Source organism: Anabrus simplex, chromosome 1, assembly GCF_040414725.1.
Source record: "Anabrus simplex isolate iqAnaSimp1 chromosome 1, ASM4041472v1, whole genome shotgun sequence".
NCBI lineage: Eukaryota > Metazoa > Arthropoda > Insecta > Orthoptera > Tettigoniidae > Anabrus > Anabrus simplex.
The window spans coordinates 41,441,233-41,464,131 of record NC_090265.1 but is presented as its reverse complement, the minus strand read 5'-3'; the positions used below and the strand labels follow the sequence as shown (position 1 = coordinate 41,464,131).

General features: G+C 37.1%; 1 protein-coding gene across 2 annotated transcripts in view; it reads right to left on the bottom strand.

Moving 5' to 3' along the window:
- Gpdh1 (Glycerol-3-phosphate dehydrogenase 1) overlaps window positions 1–22,899 on the bottom strand; it is a 152,282-nt gene that overhangs the window by 36,755 nt on the left and 92,628 nt on the right. The window contains exons 8-9 of one of the 2 annotated variants that reach the window (XM_067156009.2): window positions 9,138–9,230; window positions 480–873 (exon numbers count right to left, since the gene is read on the bottom strand). In XM_067156009.2, coding sequence (XP_067012110.2) covers window positions 831–873; window positions 9,138–9,230 — 136 coding nt within the window. In that variant the 3' untranslated portion in view covers window positions 480–830. Of the gene's footprint in view, window positions 1–479; window positions 874–9,137; window positions 9,231–22,899 lie in introns of those variants that run through there. The other variant, XM_067156010.2, reaches the window with a different exon arrangement.

Genomic DNA, 22,899 nt, shown 5'->3' with positions numbered 1-22,899 from the left:
TAGTCCATGATGCGTTATGGCTGAGGTTTGTACAAGGACGTTGTAAAAGAACATTAATTCACGGACCAGTATTTATGGAAAAGACTGTAATGCTTCATAAAATAATTGGAAATCATGGTGCATTCAGAGAAGCCAGCATCACTTGTAATACTGCAGATGACTGTAATTACATTTTATAAGCTAATTAAGTTTCAAAATTTAAAACATGGTGACGTAACTTACAGTAAGTATTATAAATTGCTGGATAGGTCCTTTATTTTAATTCAGTCAGTTTAACTGGCTATTTCATTATCTGACCTAGAGTTCGGCCCCGAACCCAGTTAAGAAAGTGTCCACTGAAATGATTGTCTGGCAAAGATGTTTAAAATTGAACAAACTGTTCCTTACATGCTATGAAATCTATACTCAACAGTCACGTAATAATATCAGCAGAATAGGAGAGGAAATAACAGAATATATCATAAACATAAAGGTTAAAATCTTGGAACAACCAAAACCTTTTTATTTCTTGAAGGCAGAGATGTGCCTTCACAAAATGCCTACAGTTTTCAAGTATTCTTTGTTCTTCTCACCCAAGATGGAATATACAGATATGTCCTTCCTCTTTTATCTTCCTTGCATCAAACCTTATGAAGGTCCGTTAGAAAGCACTGTCCTTCTAAAACGAGTGTTAACTTATAGGCATGGAACTGCCAGCTGACTGAGCCATACACAACCCAGTCATAGATGTTCAAATTGGCCATTGTTGTAATTAAACTCCAAGGAACAGTCACTGTTCGTATATTCATTAAATTTATTTGTAGTTAGTCACAATCAATAACACTGACATGTTAAAGTGAACACCGTCCTCGGATAGGTCCTTTTGGCATGCTCCTATAAGGGAAAGAGAACAGGGTAATGACTCGTTGAGGAATACACATTGACACAGTTATGAATCACATACTTCCAACATAACAAATTTATTGTACTTTTCAACAATACATTCTTTACAAATTGTTATTCACTGCACATGCCTTATTTTCTTAGTGGTAGTTCTGCTAACTACAGCCAAAATAACAAAGTTAAGAAGAAAATATAAAATACAAGATGAAGAAAGGAAAGTCAGTGCATCATAAGAAAGAATGAAGTGAATTGTTGTTTGATTAGTTTACAGTCTATTGTTAACTGATCCACTCAAGCCTACTAGCATTCAACACTACGCAGCTGAGATACTCTATTGAATTGATGAGAAGCATACACTTTTCTCTTTTAAAGTCGATGGACTATTCCAAAAAGAAAGACAGACAATACGCCATTCACATTCCCCTTCTCTTTTGGACAGCTGGTGGCCTAATCCGGTCTTTATAATTTTTTTAAAATTCCTTCCCAATATACAGGAGTTAGGCTTCTGAGAGATATCTGGTTAAGCCAATCTATAAATATATTATCTAACATAGGGTTTGGTCAAAGTTACTAAACATTGTAATTTTGTGAAAGAAATTTCTGTATCCTGCTCCGAGCCTATGCAGGAAGCAAACGGTTCCTTCTGCAGCAAATTAAGGTCATATTACATATCTGTGTCATTGCCTTGTAAACACATTTTCCACATAAATAACTACAAGTACTAAAACGTTATATTTAAGTTAGACTTAAATTAATGCATTAATGCATGTTTGTACATTACATTCTCCCATGGAGCTGATAATGTGTGATCAATACGACACTAGTATTGCTGTTGTAAGAAGACAGCTGTTATAAATTCCAACTATACTTTGCTACCATGAAACGTACCATCCAACATCCATCCCAGTAATCAGGGTTGCTAACAGGGACCAGAGGGACACTCCTGATATGGTTCTAAATTTCTGTTAATCTGACAGAGGGTGTACTATCATTATAAAAAGTGGGTGAAAGCATAACAAGAGGCAAATAAACCTTTCTATGACTACTATACAAAACTAAAGTTTATCTCCCGATTCAGTTTGTAATATTATGTACGTTGCTTAATTTGGAAATACTATCAACCTTTTAAGGTGAAATACCTTTCCTAATAATCTTTGTTAATCAAACAACCTTTTACTGGAAGAAAGGGAATGGAATAATTTATCAAGGGAATTATCTGATAAATTTCCACGTTGATCAATAAGGACTGATTGGTTAAAACACTGGCCAGCCAGAAATTGAACGAGAGGCTCCTCTGAACCAAAGGCTGCTACAGTGACCATTCAACCAAGGAGCCAAACTTCAGTTAAATTTATCTAAGATCACAAAATATACCAAACTAATATGAAAAACGAAACATCCAATTTGGAATAGCCCACGACCTTTATCATCTACACAAACGGTGAACATTAGACGAAAAGAACAAGAATGAGCAAAAAAGAGCTTTAGTTTCTGGCAGCAGTAAGCTGGGTGATATAAGTGTTGAATCTTCTACAGCCACTGTTTAATAAGATTTAAAATAGCTGAAGTAAAACTGACAGCTCATTTGCTTTAAAATCACTGGAATTAAAACAGTAATTATGAAGTTGCAATAAGAATAGGCATGGCAACATACAGCAGCACTGAATTTGGTCAGCATGACACAGAGTGAGCTTTTAGGAAATTGCAACAAATAAGCACAATACAAATAATAAGCAGCATTAATATAAAACATAACATCAATTACCAAATTAGTTCTTTTATTTGTCAAGAGTAACAATCGCTAGGTCATATGGCACCATTATAAACAGGTAACTATTAAGAGCCTCTGGAAGCCTGGATCACATTTACAGAGGAGAGGGATGGCTGGGGATAGTCAAAGGGTAGTGTTCTTTACAGATATCCTGAAAGCAAAATTGAAGTAGATACGTTTATATAATATTTCACTTGGTTACAATTCAGTATTGATTATAATGAAAAGAACAGTAAATTAAAAAAAAAAGTTTGTCAACATAACCTCATAGTGGTTTTCTAGTCATTGAGAGAATCTTATTGGACAATCTGCATATGAAGCCTGGGATCCTGGATGTAATTTAGCAACTTTTAATTCATTTATCCCATATCGAGCTAGCAAAATAGTAATTAGTGCAATAAATATGAAATATCTAAAGGTTATAAGTTCTCACATTTTTCGTGGGACTGTCAAAGTGATCCCTAATTTGATTTGCAACTCTTGACAGATTTAACAATTTCTAGGAAGGTCTAATGGGGTTGAACCCACTTGTATTCATAACAACAGATGCTCCACAAACTGACTTGAATCTGTCCAGTTTGTTATAGAAGAAGCCATTTTATTTCCTGTTTCAACTTAGTTAGAGGAATGACTTGATTCTATTTCTTTTCTGACACAGAGAAGATGAAAACTAATTGCATAGAATCTAAAATAAGACTTACCAATAATTGAGACATACTCAGCAGGTCTTCATGAAATGGGATCATCAACTAAAAATTATTTTATCACAATAGAATTTTATTTTCTTGCAGAGCTAAGCGAAGGATGAAATCTCAAATCTCATTACAATGTCAACCGTAACAGCTCTTCCTTGAAATGCCAAGAGCACAGGAGAATAAAGGATAGGTCATTAGTACGAGTAATGAAATCTACTTGCTACACAAGTGTAGCTAAGCACAGAACTCTAAATGACATAAAATCAGCGTGCATGAGATGGAATGTAAATGTATTCTAGATCTTAGAACTGAGCTCTCACTCTGCCATCTGCCACCTAACTCCTTTTTGTCAACAGAAGTAATAAAATATAATAAGGCTGGACAAGAAGTCCCACAAAGACGCTTCTTTTTGTACATATACACTAAAATATCTATATATCATGATCGAGAACAGTAGAGTTTGATTACATACTTTAAAATAATAAAACAAAAAGGATTAAAAATATTAACCAAAATAAACTCTATACAGTCAACTTCTACACTGTAACTCTTGATAATAAAAGATCATAGATTATGCCAGGATCTGATATAAATATATATGTATACAATTTTATGAGCTAACAACAATTTTTGGTGATGCACACTCACACATACAAACATTTAACAAGTATAACACAACTGCCTTTAACTATTAACAACATAACAAGTATACATACAACAAAGCTTCTCATTATCTGATATAAAACTTGGTAGTACCATAGACCTTTAATATATACACAGTAAGTTTGCCTTGGACCACCAGAATAATTGTGTTTCAACTGCTTTTGTTGAGAACAAGGTAAAGAAGGTACACAGTTTTCAATGAGGAATCAGTACTTATTAGATGGTCTAAATTCATTTCATACCTTACGATACTATTTCATCTAAGCACACAGCATGTATTTAACAACTTTATTAACCATACTTTCTGGAAGTTCATGGAAAGTTTACAGAACAATAAGTGAGAGTATTTTAAATACATGTAAATAAATTCATAGTACCAATGTCACAATCAACCGCATTAACATGGAACTCTGGAACTTTTTGAAGTGTTCCTACTCAGTTTTCTTCAGCACTTGTAATCACAACTCAAATTTCAGTCCTACCTACCAAATAATAGATTTAAGATTCAAGACTCAAATAGATCAATTTGTCTTTTCTTATTCCACATGACTGAGAAACTGTAACGAACACTTCTGGCACATAAGGCACTTGTGGTAAAATAGGAAAAAAGGGCAACCTTTAAACTTAAGTGGAATACATAGCTGCCTTATATTTTATGACTAGGCAATAGCAGCACAAATGGATTATGTTAGAAAAATAACACTGTCTAATCAATATACCTTATATCAGCATACAGCATGAACAGACACTAAAGATACTTACAAACTCTTGGATGGAAAGCAGTCATTAAGTATAAATGACTATTAGGACTAGAAATGTTACACACTCAGCCATACTCAACATACGTGTCAGTTCAGTCGAAAAGGAAGGAATTTTTAATCCTACAACACAAACGTTCGTCATTTTCACAACTGCTAAGTCTTAATTGTTGCGCAGAAAGTGCGCAAAGGACATAAGCACTTCAGGACCTTCCTAGCATCAATGCTTAAATGATGTGCTTATGAATCTCTCTTTTCTAGCGTTTATTCCAAAGTATGGGGTCCGCTGTTTTGCTACATCTCCTCCATTTCGTCCTATTGCTGACATCTTCAGGTTTTAAACCAATGTCGTGCATGTCGGCCTTAAAGGCCTTCCACCTGGTCGTATTCCTCTCTGATCAACCTGGAGAGCTGTTTTAGCAACTGAGCCATCCTGCCTTCTCATAACGTGACCGTACCAGCGGAGACACGCTTCCCTCACTTTTTCCACAATTGGAACGATGTCAAGCCTTTCCGAACATCTGCATTTCTTATGTGGTCACATCGAGTGTGTCCAAAAGTTGATCAATGCATCCTCATTTCCATTGTATGAAGAGTATGTTCATGCTTTTTGTCACTGGATGACATTCTGCCCCGTAAATAGCTGCTGGGCGTACCACGGTCTTGTAAATTTTTGCCTTTAGATGGTGAGGCATCTTTTTAGCGCAGAGGACTCCGGTGACTTGTCTCCACTTGAGCCAAGCTGCATTTACCAGCGCTTGGGTATCACAAGTGGCATCACAGTTCGAAGTGACAACTGACCCTGACTGTGCTTATGACTACTATGAGGAAACTCCATGCACTGCTTAGAAAATAGTTGCAGCCTTTCTGAAGATAGTCATTTCTACAAATAAGTTTGTAACCTCATTACATCATACAAGGTCAGTAATGCTTACAATTTGTCTTTTCTTATCCCACATGACTGGGCTTATGATTTTTTTTTGTTACTAGAGGCTTTACGTCGCACCGACACAGATAAGTCTTATGGTGACGATGGAATAGGCCTAGGAGTTGGAAGGAAGCAGCCGTGGCCTTAATTAAGGTACAGCCCCAGCAATTGCCTGGTGTGAAAATGGGAAACCACGGAAAACCATCTTCAGGGCTGCCAGCAGTGGGATTCATACTCACCATCACCCGAACGCAAGCTAACAGCCACGCGCCCCGAACAGCAAGGCCAACACGCCCAGTTAATTTTTATTATGTGGACAATTCACATTCATAACACCAGCTGCAGAAAGGAGAATGTGCTACTAAAGAGGAAACACTTCCTAATTCAACAGAGTGACAAGCTACTCTCACCATGGATGGAAAGCAGGTTACACATTCCAACACCATCACTATCAAATGATTCTAACCTCACTGTACAGTTGGTCCTTGGAACTGAACCCCATCATGCGGAAAATGCTGGAATATCATCTGCCCTGAGGAGACCTATCACATATGTCCCTCAAAATGGAGAACGAAAATAATATTTTGACCTGTTTGTTGTAAGGCATTTTGCAAAGAGCACTGAGTGCAAGTATGCACTACATGTTCAAAATAAATGTTCTCACTGTTATCAAAACTATAATTTCTGTGCCTTTAGACAGTGCCCTGCATTGTTTCTTAGAAATAATTAATATGTAATAAAAAGTGTTGCCAAATTTTCCTTACTATTGCAATGCTGTAAAAATAATGAACGTTTGTGAAATAAGATAAATGACAAAGGTTTGTGCTCCAGAGTTAATCTCTCAGTGGTCACTATATGATTAATTCTTTTACACATTTTCAAAGAATGTGAATATGTATTTACACCTTGTTTCATAATTGCAAGCTGGTATTATTTTCAAGGATACTAAGTATTTACCAAGTCTACAACTGCAGTCTTGTTAAGGCGTTGGACTAACCATGAGGGATTCTCTCATGTGACTACACATGCTTCTGTTTTTCTGCCAATTCCTAATTTACTTTGCCTGCAATTATTGTTGTAAATGTACACTTTATTGTTGAGGTTGCAATTTATTGTTGGTACTGTAAGAGTGTCCTGTGTATTTCCATATTCTGTCATATATCTTGAATGTTGTATGAAATGAAAGAAAGTTGAATAAGTTTGTGTGGAAATTATTGTTTGTTCTATATCTATGTGAATTCATGTTATCTTCAATTTCTGCTGTATAGGACTACTTTATTGTTACTGAGTAAAATTTATTGTAACTGTATCATCTTTCCAAACCATCATATTTTTGGTATTTTGAATGTTGTATGAAACATATTGAAATTATTGCCTTTTGTTCTTTGCTAATGTTGATTTGTGAGAGAATCTCTCAACCACGACCAGCCGTGAAACTTTTTCTTAGTGACCACTCCCAGGTTAATGACTTTAGTAGCGACTAACTCTACTCACATAAAGCAAGTAAGTTCATTCAAATGTGCAATCAAGAATGAAAAGGCTTCATCTAAAATTAGAACATTTGCCACAAAGTTGCAGTGGAATGCTGGAATATTATGTAAATTCTAAGAAACAACAGAAGTAAAAGACTGTAACAAGGAGGAGGAGTAGGAGGAAGAAAAAGAAAAAAAGAAAAAAAAACCTACCAGATTCCAACTAGCAATAACCATAAAACTGGCATTTTCTCCATGGCACCGAGATGATGCAAACAGTGGGAAATATGAAGAAACATGTCCACACTACTTTTTGAAATAACATTATAAAATTTCATATGTATCATAAAATCTAAAAGAAAGATTATTATGGGAAAAAACAGCTGCCTGGAGACTAGTTAAAAGAACAAAACTTTGCACATGACTAAATTTTGCTCTTTACATTATTTCAAAAATGTTATTCACAACCCAATACTCTTCAAGATCTTTTAAGTACCTGCATCTGACAGCCTTCTTGAGCAGACATTTAAACCTCCATACAATGCCTCCCGAACTAAATGGAAGCAAGCATGGTCCAATAAAAAACTCGCATACTTCCACTTATTGTAACTAGAAATTCCCGAAACACTCCAGAAAATATAATTCACAGTATTTAAGATTTATTCCAGCAATATAAGAGGAACATCTCTATTTATGTCATGAATAAAAATATATATATTGTAACTACAGCTGACAGTGTCCGAACTGCAGAGCAAGATAATTTATGTTAAAACAACATTACTGATTTCAGATGCAGCAGCAGGAATAAAATGGGGTCAAATATACAATTTAAAAAACACATTCAAAATAGCACAGCCATGAGGATTCTGGAACATATTATAATTCCAGCTATCCATGCCTTAAAATAAGATAAGCACAATCTGCACAATGCTCAAACAGCCACATTTTATCTTGCTATGAAATTAGGACCTAGAACAACCACAAAGTACAAGATGCAAGAAACTGCCGACTAATTATTAGTCATGAACATCCACACCACTCATTCATTCTAATCTACTACAGTCATGCTGAAGAGCAACAGTAAGAAGCCAGGGATACCAGTCAATAGAGCAATACAGCATGTCTATGAAGTAAAGTATGCACAGGCATTTTGTGGGTACTAATTAACTCCTTGTGTCATATCAGTAATCACCCAATATGGTCAAATTGTGAAGTGACACTGTACAGATCATCCATAATTAAGGCACCCTAGAAATAATCCTTGCAAATGGATATAAGATGGTTGTAACATTAAGAGCTAATTTAATTACGGCCAGAGACAATTTACTGAAGAGATGTCCTTTCCTCACAGAATATTTGTATCTGAGCTTTTAATCACATACCAAAGTTTACAGAAAAAAAGAGGGAGAAAGAGGGAAGGAAAGAAAGAAAAAGTGATAAACTATTCAAGACATTTCAGATGAAAATTCATACCACATGAAGTAAAAGCATGTGGGCTTATAATCATACATGACTAGATAATGTGTTCATAGCCAAAAAGACCTCCAGTTTTTCATAAAATTCAAGGCTCACATCTGTGACCTTTCATTTCAAAACTTCCAAATGCACTGGATGGAAAACGAACCACGACACCTTTGGTGAGAAACCAGTGACAATGTCACTGCTATCTTATGAAGGAAAATGGTGTAAAATTATAAATACAATACATAAACCAACTTCCTAACCCTTCCTCATGAAAGCAGTTTAAATTTGATTTACTTCCTTAAAAAAAGAATGTACAAAGAATAAAATTTGTAGCATGAAATTCTAAAAATTTGAAAGATATTATAGGAGATGGCATTGCCTCTCTTTCCAGAACAACATTGGTATTCTTCAGTGGATATAATTTAGCACATTAGCACTTTGTCATGCTGCCTCAATAGACTGGTATCTCCGACAGAAGACTTCCCTCCGTACAATCACACTTACGTATGCTCAGGATGTTCACGGATGCACTCTATAAACTGTGCAGGCTGTAACTCTCCACTGCAGATCTTATGAATGGCTGTCATCAAAGGGAACCTAGAGAAAAGAATATTCATCTTTATAACTAACAGTACTTCAAGGAATCACCGCCGATCTTTAAAAGTAAAGTAGAAGTCTGGTATAGAAAATAAAACATGCAGAAAGAACCCCATTGAAACAAGAGTTCTTTTTCATGTCCCTTGATAATTCCTATATTAAACTGTCTAAGGTCCTTTGTTTTCAACAAGAACCTTTTCACTGATTCTCCCATTATTACGAGTGATTTACCGTGAGTTACTTTTTCAGCCATCAATATTCGTACACTGCCAGCAGGGCCTCGGTGTTTATGTCGAACACAATCGATCATCATCTGTATCAATTTCTCACTACTTGAAGTAGGAAGGTATCTCGCTGACATTTGAAAGTGATGTTGAAATCTATCAGTAATAGTAACAGTAATACCTCTTAGTTGGTATAAACATTCCCGTTCAAAATATAGGGGGAGATCACGTTTCAGTAATAAGATCATAAACAACATGGTCAATAGCAGTTAATGCATTAGAAATAAAGACAATATAAATGGTCCGTTATTGGATATACTAAATTTTCCAGGTAACTCATTCCTGGTTGCCAGCGTTTTGCCCCCATGTGCTAAGTTGGGCTCATCAGTTGGTACTTAGCACACCCACCAACACGCATGGCTAGTGCATACCATGAATTTCAGGTTCCCTATGGGAATATCTATGTCGTCTGATGGCCAAGCAGGCATCAATTTTTGGTAACGAGACAAAGTCTCTCATAGTGCACTGGTGCTGCCGGTGGCTTGAAGTAGCCTACGCAGTGGCCTTCATGGTATGCACTAGCCCTGCGTCTTGGTGGGTGTTTCTAAGAACCAACTGATGAACCCAACTTAGCACATGGGGGCGAAGCGCTGGCAACCAGGAATGAGTTAGCTGGAAAATTTATAATGTCCAATAACGGATCATTTATACTGGTGTTATAAATTTACTCATTTGGGAGAAATATTTCAGGTTCCCTATGGGAACGAACATCTATGTCATTAGAAATAAAGGGTGAAATAATTGATCGCTTAATATTAACACTAAGTACGGAAATTAAGTAAGAATATAAAACTTCTCAAGAAATGGCTGGTTAAATTTCAGAAAGTCTATTCCCACATAAATTTATATTTATTTTATATTTGCCACTCAAGCTTTTGGAGTGATACTATTGTCAGTTTAAAGAAGAAATTTGAATATGCGCATTCACATAGTATCACAATTAGAAAATAACGCATAATCTGCAGTATGGAAACTATCCGTGAAAATGTACGTTTTGGAAAACTTGATTGCTGTTTCGCACAGAACAGTCGAAGTGAGAAGATATTGAAGAAATTTACTAGGAAATTGAATCTAGCAAAGATGGCAGCTAAGGATAACACGATGGCAAGCATAATTGGCAGTCATACATATTATAGTGAAAAATGGAAAAGAATGTATAGGTACTTAAGGCAGAAACAGGTTCCAAGAAGGACACTCCAGGAATAATTAATGAACAAGGGGAGTGTGTGTGTGAGGATCTTCAAAAGGCAGAAGTATTCAGTCTGCAGTACGTAAAGATTGTTGTTTACAAGGATAATGTCCAGATAGAGGAGATGGCTAATGCTAAAGGAGTATTAAAATTTACCTATGATAACAATGACATTTACAATAAGATATAAAAGTTGAAAACTAGAAAAGCAGCTGGAATTGATAAGATTTCTGGGGATATACTAAAGACAATGGGTTGGAATATAGTACCATATCTGAAGTACTTATCTGATTATTGTTTGGTCGAAGGAGCTATACCAAATGAATGGAGAGTTGCTACAGGAGCCCCTGTGTATAAAGAAAAGGGTGATAGACATAAAGCTGAAAATTACAGGCCAGTACGTTTGACATGCGATGTAAGCTTTGGGAAGGCATTCTTTCTGATTTTATTAGACATATTGGCAAAATTAATAACTTGTTCGATAGAAAGCAGTTTGGTTTTAGGAAAGGTTATTCCACTGAAGCTTAACTTGTAAGATTCCAGCAAGATATAGCAGATATCTTGGATTCAGGAGGTCAAATGGACTGTATCATGATTGACCTATCTAAAGCATTTGATAGGGTGGATCATGGGAGACTACTGGCAAAGATGAGTGGAATTTTACTAGACAAAACAGTGACTGAATGGGCTGCTATATTTCTAGAAAATAGATCTCAGAGAATTAGAGTAGGCAAAGCTCAATCTAGCCCTGTAATAATTAAGAGGGGAATTCCTCAAGGTAGTATTTTTGGACCTTTACGTTTTCTTATATGTATATATAAACGATACGAGTAACAAGTGGTATCAGAGGTGGGGCTTTTTGCAGATGATGTAATTCTGTATAGAGTAATAAATAAGTTACAAGATTGTGAGCAACTGCAACATGACCTTGATAATGTTGTGAGATGGACAGTAGGCAATGGTATGATGATAAACGGGGTTAAAAGTCAGATTGTGAGTTTCACAAATAGAAGTCATCTCAGTTTTGATTACTGCGTTGAAGGGGTGGAACTTCGTTTTGGGGATCAATTTAAGTATCTAGGTGTTAATATAAGGAAAGATCTTCATTGGGTTAATCACATAAATGGTATTGTAAATAAAGGGTACAGATATTTGCACATGGTTATGTGGGTGTTTAGGGACTGTAGTGAGAATGTAAAGGAGAGGGCATATAAGTCTCTGGTAAGACCCCAACTAGAGTATGGTTCCAGTGTATGGGACCCTCACCAAGATTACTTGATTCAAGAACTGGAGAAAATCCAAAGAAAAGCAGCTCGATTTGTTCTGGGTAATTTCTGACAAAAGAGTAGCGTTACAAAAATGTTGCAAAGTTTGAGCACAGAAGAACTGGGAGAAAGAAGACAAGCTGCTCGATTAAGTGGTATGTTCCCAGCTGTCAGCGGAGAGCTGGCGTGGAATGACATTAGTATACAAATAAGTTTGCTTGGCAACTTTAAAAGTAGGAAAGATCACACAATATGAAGATAAAGTTGGAATTCAAGAGGACAAATTGGGGCAAATATTCATTTATAGGAAGGGGAGTTAGGGATTGGAATAACTTACCAAGGGAGATGTTCAATAAATTTCTAATTTCTTTGAAATCATTTAAGAAAAGGCTAGGAAAATAACAGATAGGGAATCTGCCACTTGGGCGACTGCCCTAAATGCAGATTAGTACCAATTTTAATGTTTTTTTCCTTGCACCTTTTCTGACTTATACAACAAATCTGGTACAGTATAATGACAATCTGCCATAGCGAGTAAATTCCTTGCAGTCATAAATTCTCATTATAACGGACTTCTACTGTATTTTTTCAAATATTTCATGTCAACATAGAACTGAAAATACCAATAAACCAAAAGAATATTACTACAAACTTTATTATGAACATTTTGGGACAATATTTGGGCACTTCATGAGATTAGAGGTCATCCTTTATTCCTCAATAACAGGCTAAGCACAACCTTACACTTTGGTTCAACATCTACAAAGAGGGTTATTTACGTAAGAAGTTACACCGAAATAACTTTTGATCCACTGAAGGTATTGCAATGTGATGGGCCGGCAGGGTAAGAAATAAACACATGACTGGTAGTGTTTTAACTCTACAACTTATGATTTATAAATGACTTAATACTTACACATTATACAGACACACTATTTCACTGTTTGCACACTCTCAACTCACACTAACTTAGTCACACCAAATGTGATCAGAAAGCCCACTCAGACGTCACACACTATTGACAACAAATCAAACCACTCTTACGCAGACAAAATAGCAGGACTGAATACAATGATACACAGAACTATTTCTATACCAATAAGCACAACGGATTTCAAGGAGGAGAAAGAAATACTTTGAAATAAAAAACAAGCACCCTTCAGGCACGGTAGATAAACTATTAAATAAGCAAAAGGAAAACATCTGAAAAACCACACAAGACAGAGAAAAATTCAGTGTCCGATGTTAATAAGAATGCATACAAAATAGCTAACATTCTTAAAGTGCAAAGTCGAAGTCATCATCATCATCATCGGTTTGCCCTTCCAGCGAGCCGGGTAGGGTGTTTGAAAACGAGCATCTTCCAAAGTTGCAAAGTCGAAGTATTTAGAACAAACAACACACTACAGACACACATCAACAAAATACAACCTAAACAAGAGAGACCCATTATCCAAGCCAAAAGTCTAATGAACTCAAATGCCAAGAAACAAGGCTAAACAAGACGTAATTTCCACACAAGGTACAAATAATACAAAAACGTGATCATATACATTAGACATTCAGCCTTCGAAGAGTACATATATGACAGCTCACACTATTTCACAGACATCAACACAGATCTAAAAATGTTGCACCTCAAAAATAAAAGTAAAGCTTTGAATATTAACACGTTGAGTGTCAAGCCGATTGTAGCACACTATTCCACTGGTGCCAGGGATGAATTTCAATAGTATTCTGCTGGTGCCACAGCAATTATACGCCTTGTTGGCTGTTTATATAATCTTGGGATATATTAATATGATGTACTAAGTAAACTTTATCTCATCATACCAAAGTCATGTGTGACGCCATACGGTGTCACATCAATTTTTACTAAGCACAAAATATAGCATGATGCCATACGGAGTCTAAGAATTTTTCGATGCTTTACATGGAATGTACAACACAAATTTCAAATATGTCAAATTTTAGTGATAATTCAAACTAACACAATATTTATGAAAACCTACTGAAATGCAAAACAAGTCCTTATATTACATTACATATTGTTACCCCCTGTGGGTGGGGGACACAGATGAAAAATACATCCCTGGAATACCCTGCCAGTCGTAAGAGGCGACTGAAAAGGAGCGACCTAGATGCGGACACGGATTGTGGTTTGGTACCATCTGTTGGACCATCTGAGGATGGGAAGGGTTGAATACATCCACACGTAGTTCCTGCCTGTTGTAGAAGGCGACTAACAGGGTCATGTGTCCATCAGTCTGCTTTTTATTTTTTTATTTTTTGAGGGTTAGTTGTAGACCGATTCAAAATTCTCGATGTGCATGCTCCTGTGGCTGAAGACGTATCAATTTGTAGATATAGATGCTCCTAGCTTGTAAATGGAATATCTTTTTGTGTCGCTACACAAGGACCTCAGTCGTCATTGTTCACAGGATTGTTTGCACCATTTGCACCAGCATCGTCCCTGCCTATAATGTCACAATCAGTATCGCCACTGTCTTCCACATCACTCGTTACATCCATCATGCTGTCAGTGCACTCATCGTCACTAGCGTTATATTCACTGTCATAAACACTTATATCTTTCTCTCCATCAGAATCCATAAGTAATTCACAAATATCCAATTCACTAATTCTTTTCTTGGTAAGTTACTTACCATTTCTACCAAGAATATTACAAATATATTCCATATCTTTATATTTTTGCACAGGTATACAAACCGAATGATAATTCGCACGTAAACAAGGAAACAAAAACAATGCCTGGGGCACTTTCACTATTGAGAATGATCACTGGGCAGTCAGTGATTTGGGCAGAATACTGTCGCGCCATACGGTGGCACATAGTAGCAATACATAACTGGAATAGACCCTGTAGTTCGCACTTCACGTAGTACCAATTTCACGTGCATAGATGTCACAGCTGATTTTCTACAGCGCATCGCCTGAAACTCTGCTGTGCCGCCATATGGCATCAAGCCATCTCAAATCTGAAGACCATTGGCACTCAACGTGTTAAAGCAATCACCACAGGTTGTAATCTCTGACTTAAAGGTCTGGAATGTGGGTTAGGATATTCTTATCTGTAGTAAATTTCTCACACCATTTTGGCCATGCAAGACTATCTTTAAATAGATTATCATTTACCAAGCACTAAGTGCATCAGCAGTCTAGATAAATATAGAAGTCTTTTCTTTATGTTAATACTTGTAAATTCATTATTACCAGGCGAGTTGGCCGTGCGCGCAGAGGCGCGCGGCTGTGAGCTTGCATCCGGGAGATAGTAGGTTCGAATCCCACTATCGGCAGCCCTGAAAATGGTTTTCCGTGGTTTCCCATTTTCACACCAGGCAAATGCTGGTGCTGTACCTTAATTAAGGCCATGGCCGCTTCCTTCCAACGCCTAGGCCTTTCCTATCCCATCGTCGCCATAAGACCTATCTGTGTCGGTGCAATGTAAAGCCCATAGCAAAAAAAAAAATCATTATTTGTCAATCTTGTTCATATTACCACTTAACTCTCTATCAGTGACAAGTTTATGCAACGTAAACAATACTGTACATGTGTATACATGTTTTAAGTGATTTGATAGAATCTGAGGATGTTCTTGTGGAACAAAATAAGTCATTCTTGGTATAATATTGTGCAATTTTTACAGGTATGTTTGTAGTATTATAATTTATATTGAAATTGTGGTGCAACAACAAATAGATGTACTGAACAAAAAAACTGAGAAGTATGGCATGAAAATCAAGACTATGGTGATGTCGAGAGCGGAAAGGCAAGGATACGGCACTGTGAAAATTGGAAGTCGGAGTCTGGAAATTGTGGACAGCTTTAAATACCCAGGAAGTGAATTAATGCAAAATTCTAGGGTGGACATGGAGATTAGCAGGAAAGTTCAGCAGGGCAATGAATTCTACCAAAGTGTAAGAAAACTTGTTTGGAGCAAAGAAATACCAAGGAAAAGCAAAGCGATAATGTACAAAATGTACCATGTACCCATACTGACTTATGCAGCTGAGACTTGGACTTTGACTAGCAGGCAAAAGTGTAGAATTCAAGCCAGTGAGATGAAATTCCTAAGAAGTGTGATAGGAAAGACAAGGAAAGACAAAGTGTAAATGTTAAGAACGAAGATGGGATGGGAAAGCTAAATGAGCGAATTGAAAAGAATAATCTAAGGTGGTTGGACATCTAAAGAGGATGGAGAATACAGATGCTGGAGGCAAAGTGTGAGGGCAAGAGAGCAAGAGGAAGACCTAGAACGAGGTGGACTAAATCAGTGAAGAGTGGCATAAGAAGACTAAATTTAGACTGGGACAAAGTCGCGGAAGAGGAATGGTGGAAGGAAAGAGGAAGATGGAGAAGTGCCATAAATACCCCGACCCGGCAGGAGCCGGATAAGGGGAAATTATGATTATGTTGTGCGTTTGACAGACTGGAAAGTTTTTTCTGTCTTATTTTTGTCATGTCTTAAAAATTACAGATAGTCGTGAAATAAGATAAATGATGAAGGTTTGTGCTCCAGCGTTAAAGAGACAATTATGTATTATGTTCCTGCATTGAATCCACTTGGATCATTGTCAATGAAGTCCAACATTGATATTATTTATTTGTTTTTCTAGAAGGAGCTGTTCAGTATTGCGGTATTATTTTCATTTTTCAATCCGCATGTACCATATTCTCAAAACACACACTTCCCTTTCCTGTCTTTAGTTCGCCTGTATAGCTGCCAATTTTTAGAAATAAAAAATACGAAGATTTTTTAATTCTTGGATTTCATCACATGTATTGCACCATGGTCTAGGTGTAAAAAGGACAGGATAAAAGGCATACATATCTACAGTTACAATGAACCTATGTGGCTCAGGTGGCAGCACGTCAGCCTCTCACTGTTGGGTTCCATGGTTCAAATCCCGGTCACTCCATACGAGATTAGTGGTGGACAAAGGGGAGGCAGGACAGGTTTTTCTCCGGGTACTCCCGTTTTCCCAGTCATCTTTCATTCCAGCAACACTCTCCACTATCATTTAATTTCATCTGTCAGTCATTAATCATTGCCCCAGAGGAGTGCGACAGGCTTTGGCAGCCGGCACAATTCCTATCCTCTTCACAATATGTGGGCTTCATTCATTCCATCCCTGTCCCAGTCACTGACTGGAAAACAGGTTGTAGGTTTTGATCATCTACAGTTACAATGTGAAGTGACCATTAAATTTAAAATCTTAAACTAAGGAAACATAAAAATGGTTACAATAAAATGTACCTAATCATTCTCATTTATGATACCTACATAGGAATAATATTTATATCACACCGACACACGCAAGGAAATGCATTATTAGACGGTAAAATGAATGAATGAATGGCAATGTATAGCTATCTCTGAACACTTGGATATAACGTTTGTTATATATTATTTTGGCCATAACATGAAGAGAAAATACTAGAAACTGTCACCGACACAACTCCCTCAAATGCATTCAACTCATTAAAATTATGCACTGAAATACGCGAAACTACAATATACAAAACAATTCAGTATGTCTCGCACATTATTAACATACCACCTTGACAACGGGGAAAGCACAGAAATGCAAGGAAAAAGCATGTGGCCTACAAACAACATACAGTAGTTACATTCTTAGAATGGCTATAGAATTATCTAAGATGCAATATTTTCTCTGAACGAAACATTTTAATTGCTACTACGGTACCTGTATTTACAACATTAGCACAAATTTATTCCAGATGGAAAACTACACAAACACGGCTTCCAACCAAAATAGTCCAGAATCAATCTCTGTTTACACTTCTTATTTCCTATGACCTCTATTTGTTTTTCAAGCTCATAAAAGATTAAGAAAATTGTTTTCACCCCCCTCTACAAATGACAGATACCTGCATAAAACATCCACTGCTGCACTTGCATCAGCACTGGTAGGCATCACTTCACTGTCTTCTGCTTCATCACTGTCACTGGTGGAAGACTCGGCTGCTGTTTGCTCAGCAATCAACTCCGCCACACTTCTTTCCTCTGCAGTGATCACAGAATCACCTACCCGAAGAAAATCTTCAGTAGTGCAGTCTGACTGCAACATTCTCCACACATCAGGTAGCAGGCCTTCTTCTTCTGGCAGCTGAGATTCAGGATGATTCTTGAAAAATCCTGCTTTCAAGAAACAATTTGAGATGGTAGTCTGCTTCACGGCTTTCCAAGACTTTGCAATGGAGTGAAGCGCATCCAGGATTGAAACTTTAAATGATGATGGATCCTTTCCAGCATCCATAAGGAATAAAATTCCCTGCACCAGGTTCTTTCTATAAAGTGACTTAAAGGAGAGAATAACCCTTAAATCCACAGGTTGTAGCTTGCTTGTGCAGTTAATAGGCAGAAATTCTAACTGCACATTCCTCAAATTAACATCTACGGGATGAACAGGACAACAGTCGATGAATGTTTGTAATTAACTGCTGTCGGAAAAGATCTGAGGTCATCCAAGCTTTATGGTTGGCACCGTAGGCAGTAGGTAATGATAGCATATTCTCGAAGAAACAAGGCTTTTTAGATTTCCCTATCACATAGGGGTGGAGCTTCTCAGAGCCATCAGCATTGGCTCCCAACATCACTGTGAGCCTCATGTTGCTGTGTTTCCCACCATGGCATGTATCTCCTTTGAATGCCAAAGTCTTGCTGGGCAACACACTGAAAAACAGTAGTTTCATCTAGGTTAAAAACGTTCCTGGGTTCGTAATCCTTGGTCAGCTCCTACAATCTTCTATCAATCCATTCTTCCACAGTTGCATCACTAACTGCATTAGATTATCCACAAACAGTTTTATAGGTTAGGTTATACCTTTTCCTAAATTGGTCAATCCAGCCATTGGACACGCTGAAATTTTCAATGCCAAGAATGTTTGCTACTTTAAGCGCCTTTCCCCTTAAGAGCACACTTTCAATTGGAATGCCTGCGGCTCTTGAAGTTTCAAACAAACTTTTTACAATTTTTTCCATTTTCTCATATTTGCAGTACGACGCATACTTCCTTTTCTTGGAGTTTGGTCCGCATTCTGAAGCACTTGATGTAATGCTTCCTCTGTTTTTCACAATTGTATTCAGCGTGGATACAGGAAGCTACAATTCATAGGCCAATGAAACACGTGTTCCGCAGTATGAATCAACCTTTTCTAATATTTGAACTTTCTCATCCATAGTGAAAGTTTTTCTTTCCTTCTTTTTTTTCCATTATTAGCAGAAAAACAATAAAGCAATAACAAAGAAGGATTAACAAATACACATGACGGGAAAGAAAGATCGCGGCAATTCACTTTGACTGCTCGACTCGCATAACAAGAACAAAAAACATAACAAATAACAAAAATAAATGTGACGAATCAGCGACAATAACTTTAACAACTCCAACAACAAATGCAAGTGTAAAAAATAACCGTGAAATAACAAACTCAGGCAAGACAAACACTGAATCACTTGATAACGTCTCTTTCTTGTGGCTTATACTGTACTTAGCAATAAAGCAAACACTTGATATCTCCTTCTTCTTCTCCTCCTTTGCGGTTTTGTTGGGCTCTGCATTTTGCCATTACCCTGATAACTGTATGTGCGGTATTATACAGGTTTTTGATTTCTATTGGGTGTCTGTTAACTTTCATTCAGAAGTCATAGGATTATAGTGGAAAGTTCGTGTGTATGCGAGATTTAGAGAGTTAATTCAACTCGTTGTCGGATCTGAAAATAAGGTTTAGGACGTTGCGGAAAACACCTGATATCAAAGAAAGCGCTGCATTGGTTAAGCGGACGTTTAACCCATTGAGCCCTGCATATTTGTTGGATTGAAACTGCATTGGCGCTGGGATTATTTTGGAGGAAATATAGTGTCGCTTCATATCTTGAGAAATTTCTTAGTTACAAGAGCATTAAAGATTTAAATATACATGAACACAAAAGGCTTCCATACCAGAAACTGCGGAACAAGGAATACAGTAAAACACTTTATTTTATTAGCATCACGGGACCGTAGGCCTACTCAGTCCGCCTGCTGAGCTGTAACCCAGTTTTCTCTTTGCACTTTCTCTTCGATTTCCACATCTATTTGTTATTCAGGAGCATTGCTCACACTAGTACTAATATTACTACTAATTTCACTGAAAAAATTACATTCCTAATCATCTTTACTTCCTAAAAGGGGTTATATATCTGTAAATATCAGTTCTATACTGGCAGCCATCTTGTTTGCAAGCGAATCTCAAAGGTAGAGATAGCCCACTTCAAACTAATATTACCAAGCACACAATCGATATATATTACCAAAGAGCATATAACATTGCAAAGAAAGAGTCCCTACACAAATCACAAATGCAACTCACTCTGCCATCTCTTGAGGAAAAGTAGAATTACGTAGTAAAATGAGACAACGGAACAGTTCTGTGGTCTGGCGTTTGGTCCACCAAGACGAAGCACGGAACGGTTCCGTGGCTCAGGCCCAATGAGTTAATACTGAGAGTTCTAAGAGTTATTATAGACCATGGTTGTTTGATGTGGTCGTCATGCCATGGTTACTCAACGTGTTTTAGGTTAGTTGCGACAACATTTTACCTCATATTTTTTCCTCTCGAACGGCCTGTCATGGTGTAAATGGCGGGAAGCATAAAATGTTGCAAATTTAAATTTGAGGATTTTAAAACATTGTGAGCGTAGGAAATCTCAGGGAACCTAAAAAAAAGTTATAAAAGAACGGGAAAACGTAAAAGCCGGGAACGTAAATGCGGGGTAACACTGAAAAAAAAATGTTGGTGTCAATATCCACCTTCTTTCTTTCTTTCTTTCGTTTTTGCCAACTGTGGACCATGTTAATTTGATTTCAGCTGTTTCTGGGCTTTGACCTGCACCCAGTAATCCTTCATTTTTTCAATCTGCAACCTCCTCCTCTCTTCCGTCCATGGTGTTTGGGTCCACAAACTAACATTTTCTTGGAAACTCTTTGTGTTCTTTATTTTTGACTTGTAAGTTTCCCTCTTGCTTATTTCCAATCCTTGTATTCCCATTTCTGTCAGATCCTCCTTCACTTCCTGATGCCAGCATACCAGAGTTTGCCTGGTCTCAAAAAACCTTACTATCCAGTTGGTCAGTCTTCCCAGGTCCATTCTGTAGATGTGTCCAAAGAACATGGCTCTCCTCTTCTGAATGGTGTCCGAGATCCTTTCTATCTTGCGGTACAGTTCTTGGTTTGCTTTCTTTCTGTATAATCCATCCTCTGTTCTTTGGGCTCTCAGTATCTTCCTCAGAATTTTTCGCTCCACCAGTTCTAACTTCTTGACCAATCCTATCTTGATCAGGTTCAAACATTCAGCTGCATATAAGGCTTCTGGACGGATAGCTGTCTGGTAATGTCTGAGTTTTGCATGATTGAGATCTTCTTCTTGTTATAGGTGTTCATACTTAGCTTGTACGCCAACTTCATTTTGTTGATTCTCGATATCAATGCCTCTTTCTCTGACAGGTTGTTATCTATACTCTCTCCCAGATATTTAAATTTCTCTACTTTCCGAATCCTCCCTCCCTGCCTCCAGTCATTCCTCTGGGTGCTGTTTTGATGTTGGTCATGTACGGCGTCTTCTCGAAGGAGATCCGTAAGCCTGCCTTACTTGCTCGTTCCTGGAGCTGGGCAATCTGGTTCCATGCCTCCTCTATGGACTCTGACAGAATCACAATGTCATCGGCAAAGGCTAGGCAATAGAGTTAAACTAATGTATTATTAAGGTCCACCTTTCAATACAAAATATACAGAGTTTAAATTACATAAATGATTAGGGACTAGAAACAGAAGAACTTTCTTCTAGCATCATACTTTGCATCTGCATATATATCAAGTTTATAAACATCTTGAGAAGACAATGTTACTATAATTTCAATTGATCTCTGAATGAACAGCCACATCGCTTGGAAGCCAGCCTTTTTCGATTTACATGACCAGCAACTTAAGGATTACTTTTACAACTTCACACTTTTACACAGTGCACTGGACTTTTTTATGGATCTCTATTTTTTAACATAGTGTAGCGCATCTCTGGATTCTTAAGCCTTCACGCGCAACAATCACCTTCCTTCAAGTTCCAAGAAACAGAAGACCCTTTCTAGCATCCATGTGTTTTTAAGTCTATGAATATCCTGAAAAACGACGTAACTTCATCCCAGTTGTTCTTTGAATGTACAACAGCACATTTAATGAGCAAGCATATATTGAATTCCTTGACCTACAACTGAAAGATTTCCATCCCTAACAACCTTTTAATGCTATACAGCGCACTGGACTTTAATCGAAAAATAAACGACATGACTTCGGCTCAGTTGTTCTTCAATTGGATAACAGCATCTTAAAGGAGCCAGCATATACTAATCCCCTTATCCAGCAACTCAAGGATTCCTATCTTTAACATCTTTTTAATGCACACTGGACTTTTTATGAATCTCTGTCATAGAGGTTTTTTAACATAGTGCTGCACGTCTCTAATTCTTTTCTCAATATCTCACATGGTATGTACACTTATGAGACCTTATGTGTCTTTACACTGTTTGATTTCTTTGTTATTTATGTTGTAATTTTGCTTTAGGCTGATGATGACCTACTATTAGGTCAAAACTGGTCCCTAATCATTTATGTAATTTAAACTCTGCATATTTTGTATTGAAAAGGTGGACCTTAATAATACATTAGTTTAACTCTATTGTAATCACAGTTCAATACGGATCTATCATAATGAAACATTTTATTTAAAGGCTAGGCAGTAGACTACAATCCCTCTATTCTTATATATGTGGGGCTATGCCCTTTCTCCGTTCACCATCCCTAATTCGTACCTACAATTAGTGGAAAATAAATAATAATTATAATTATAATATA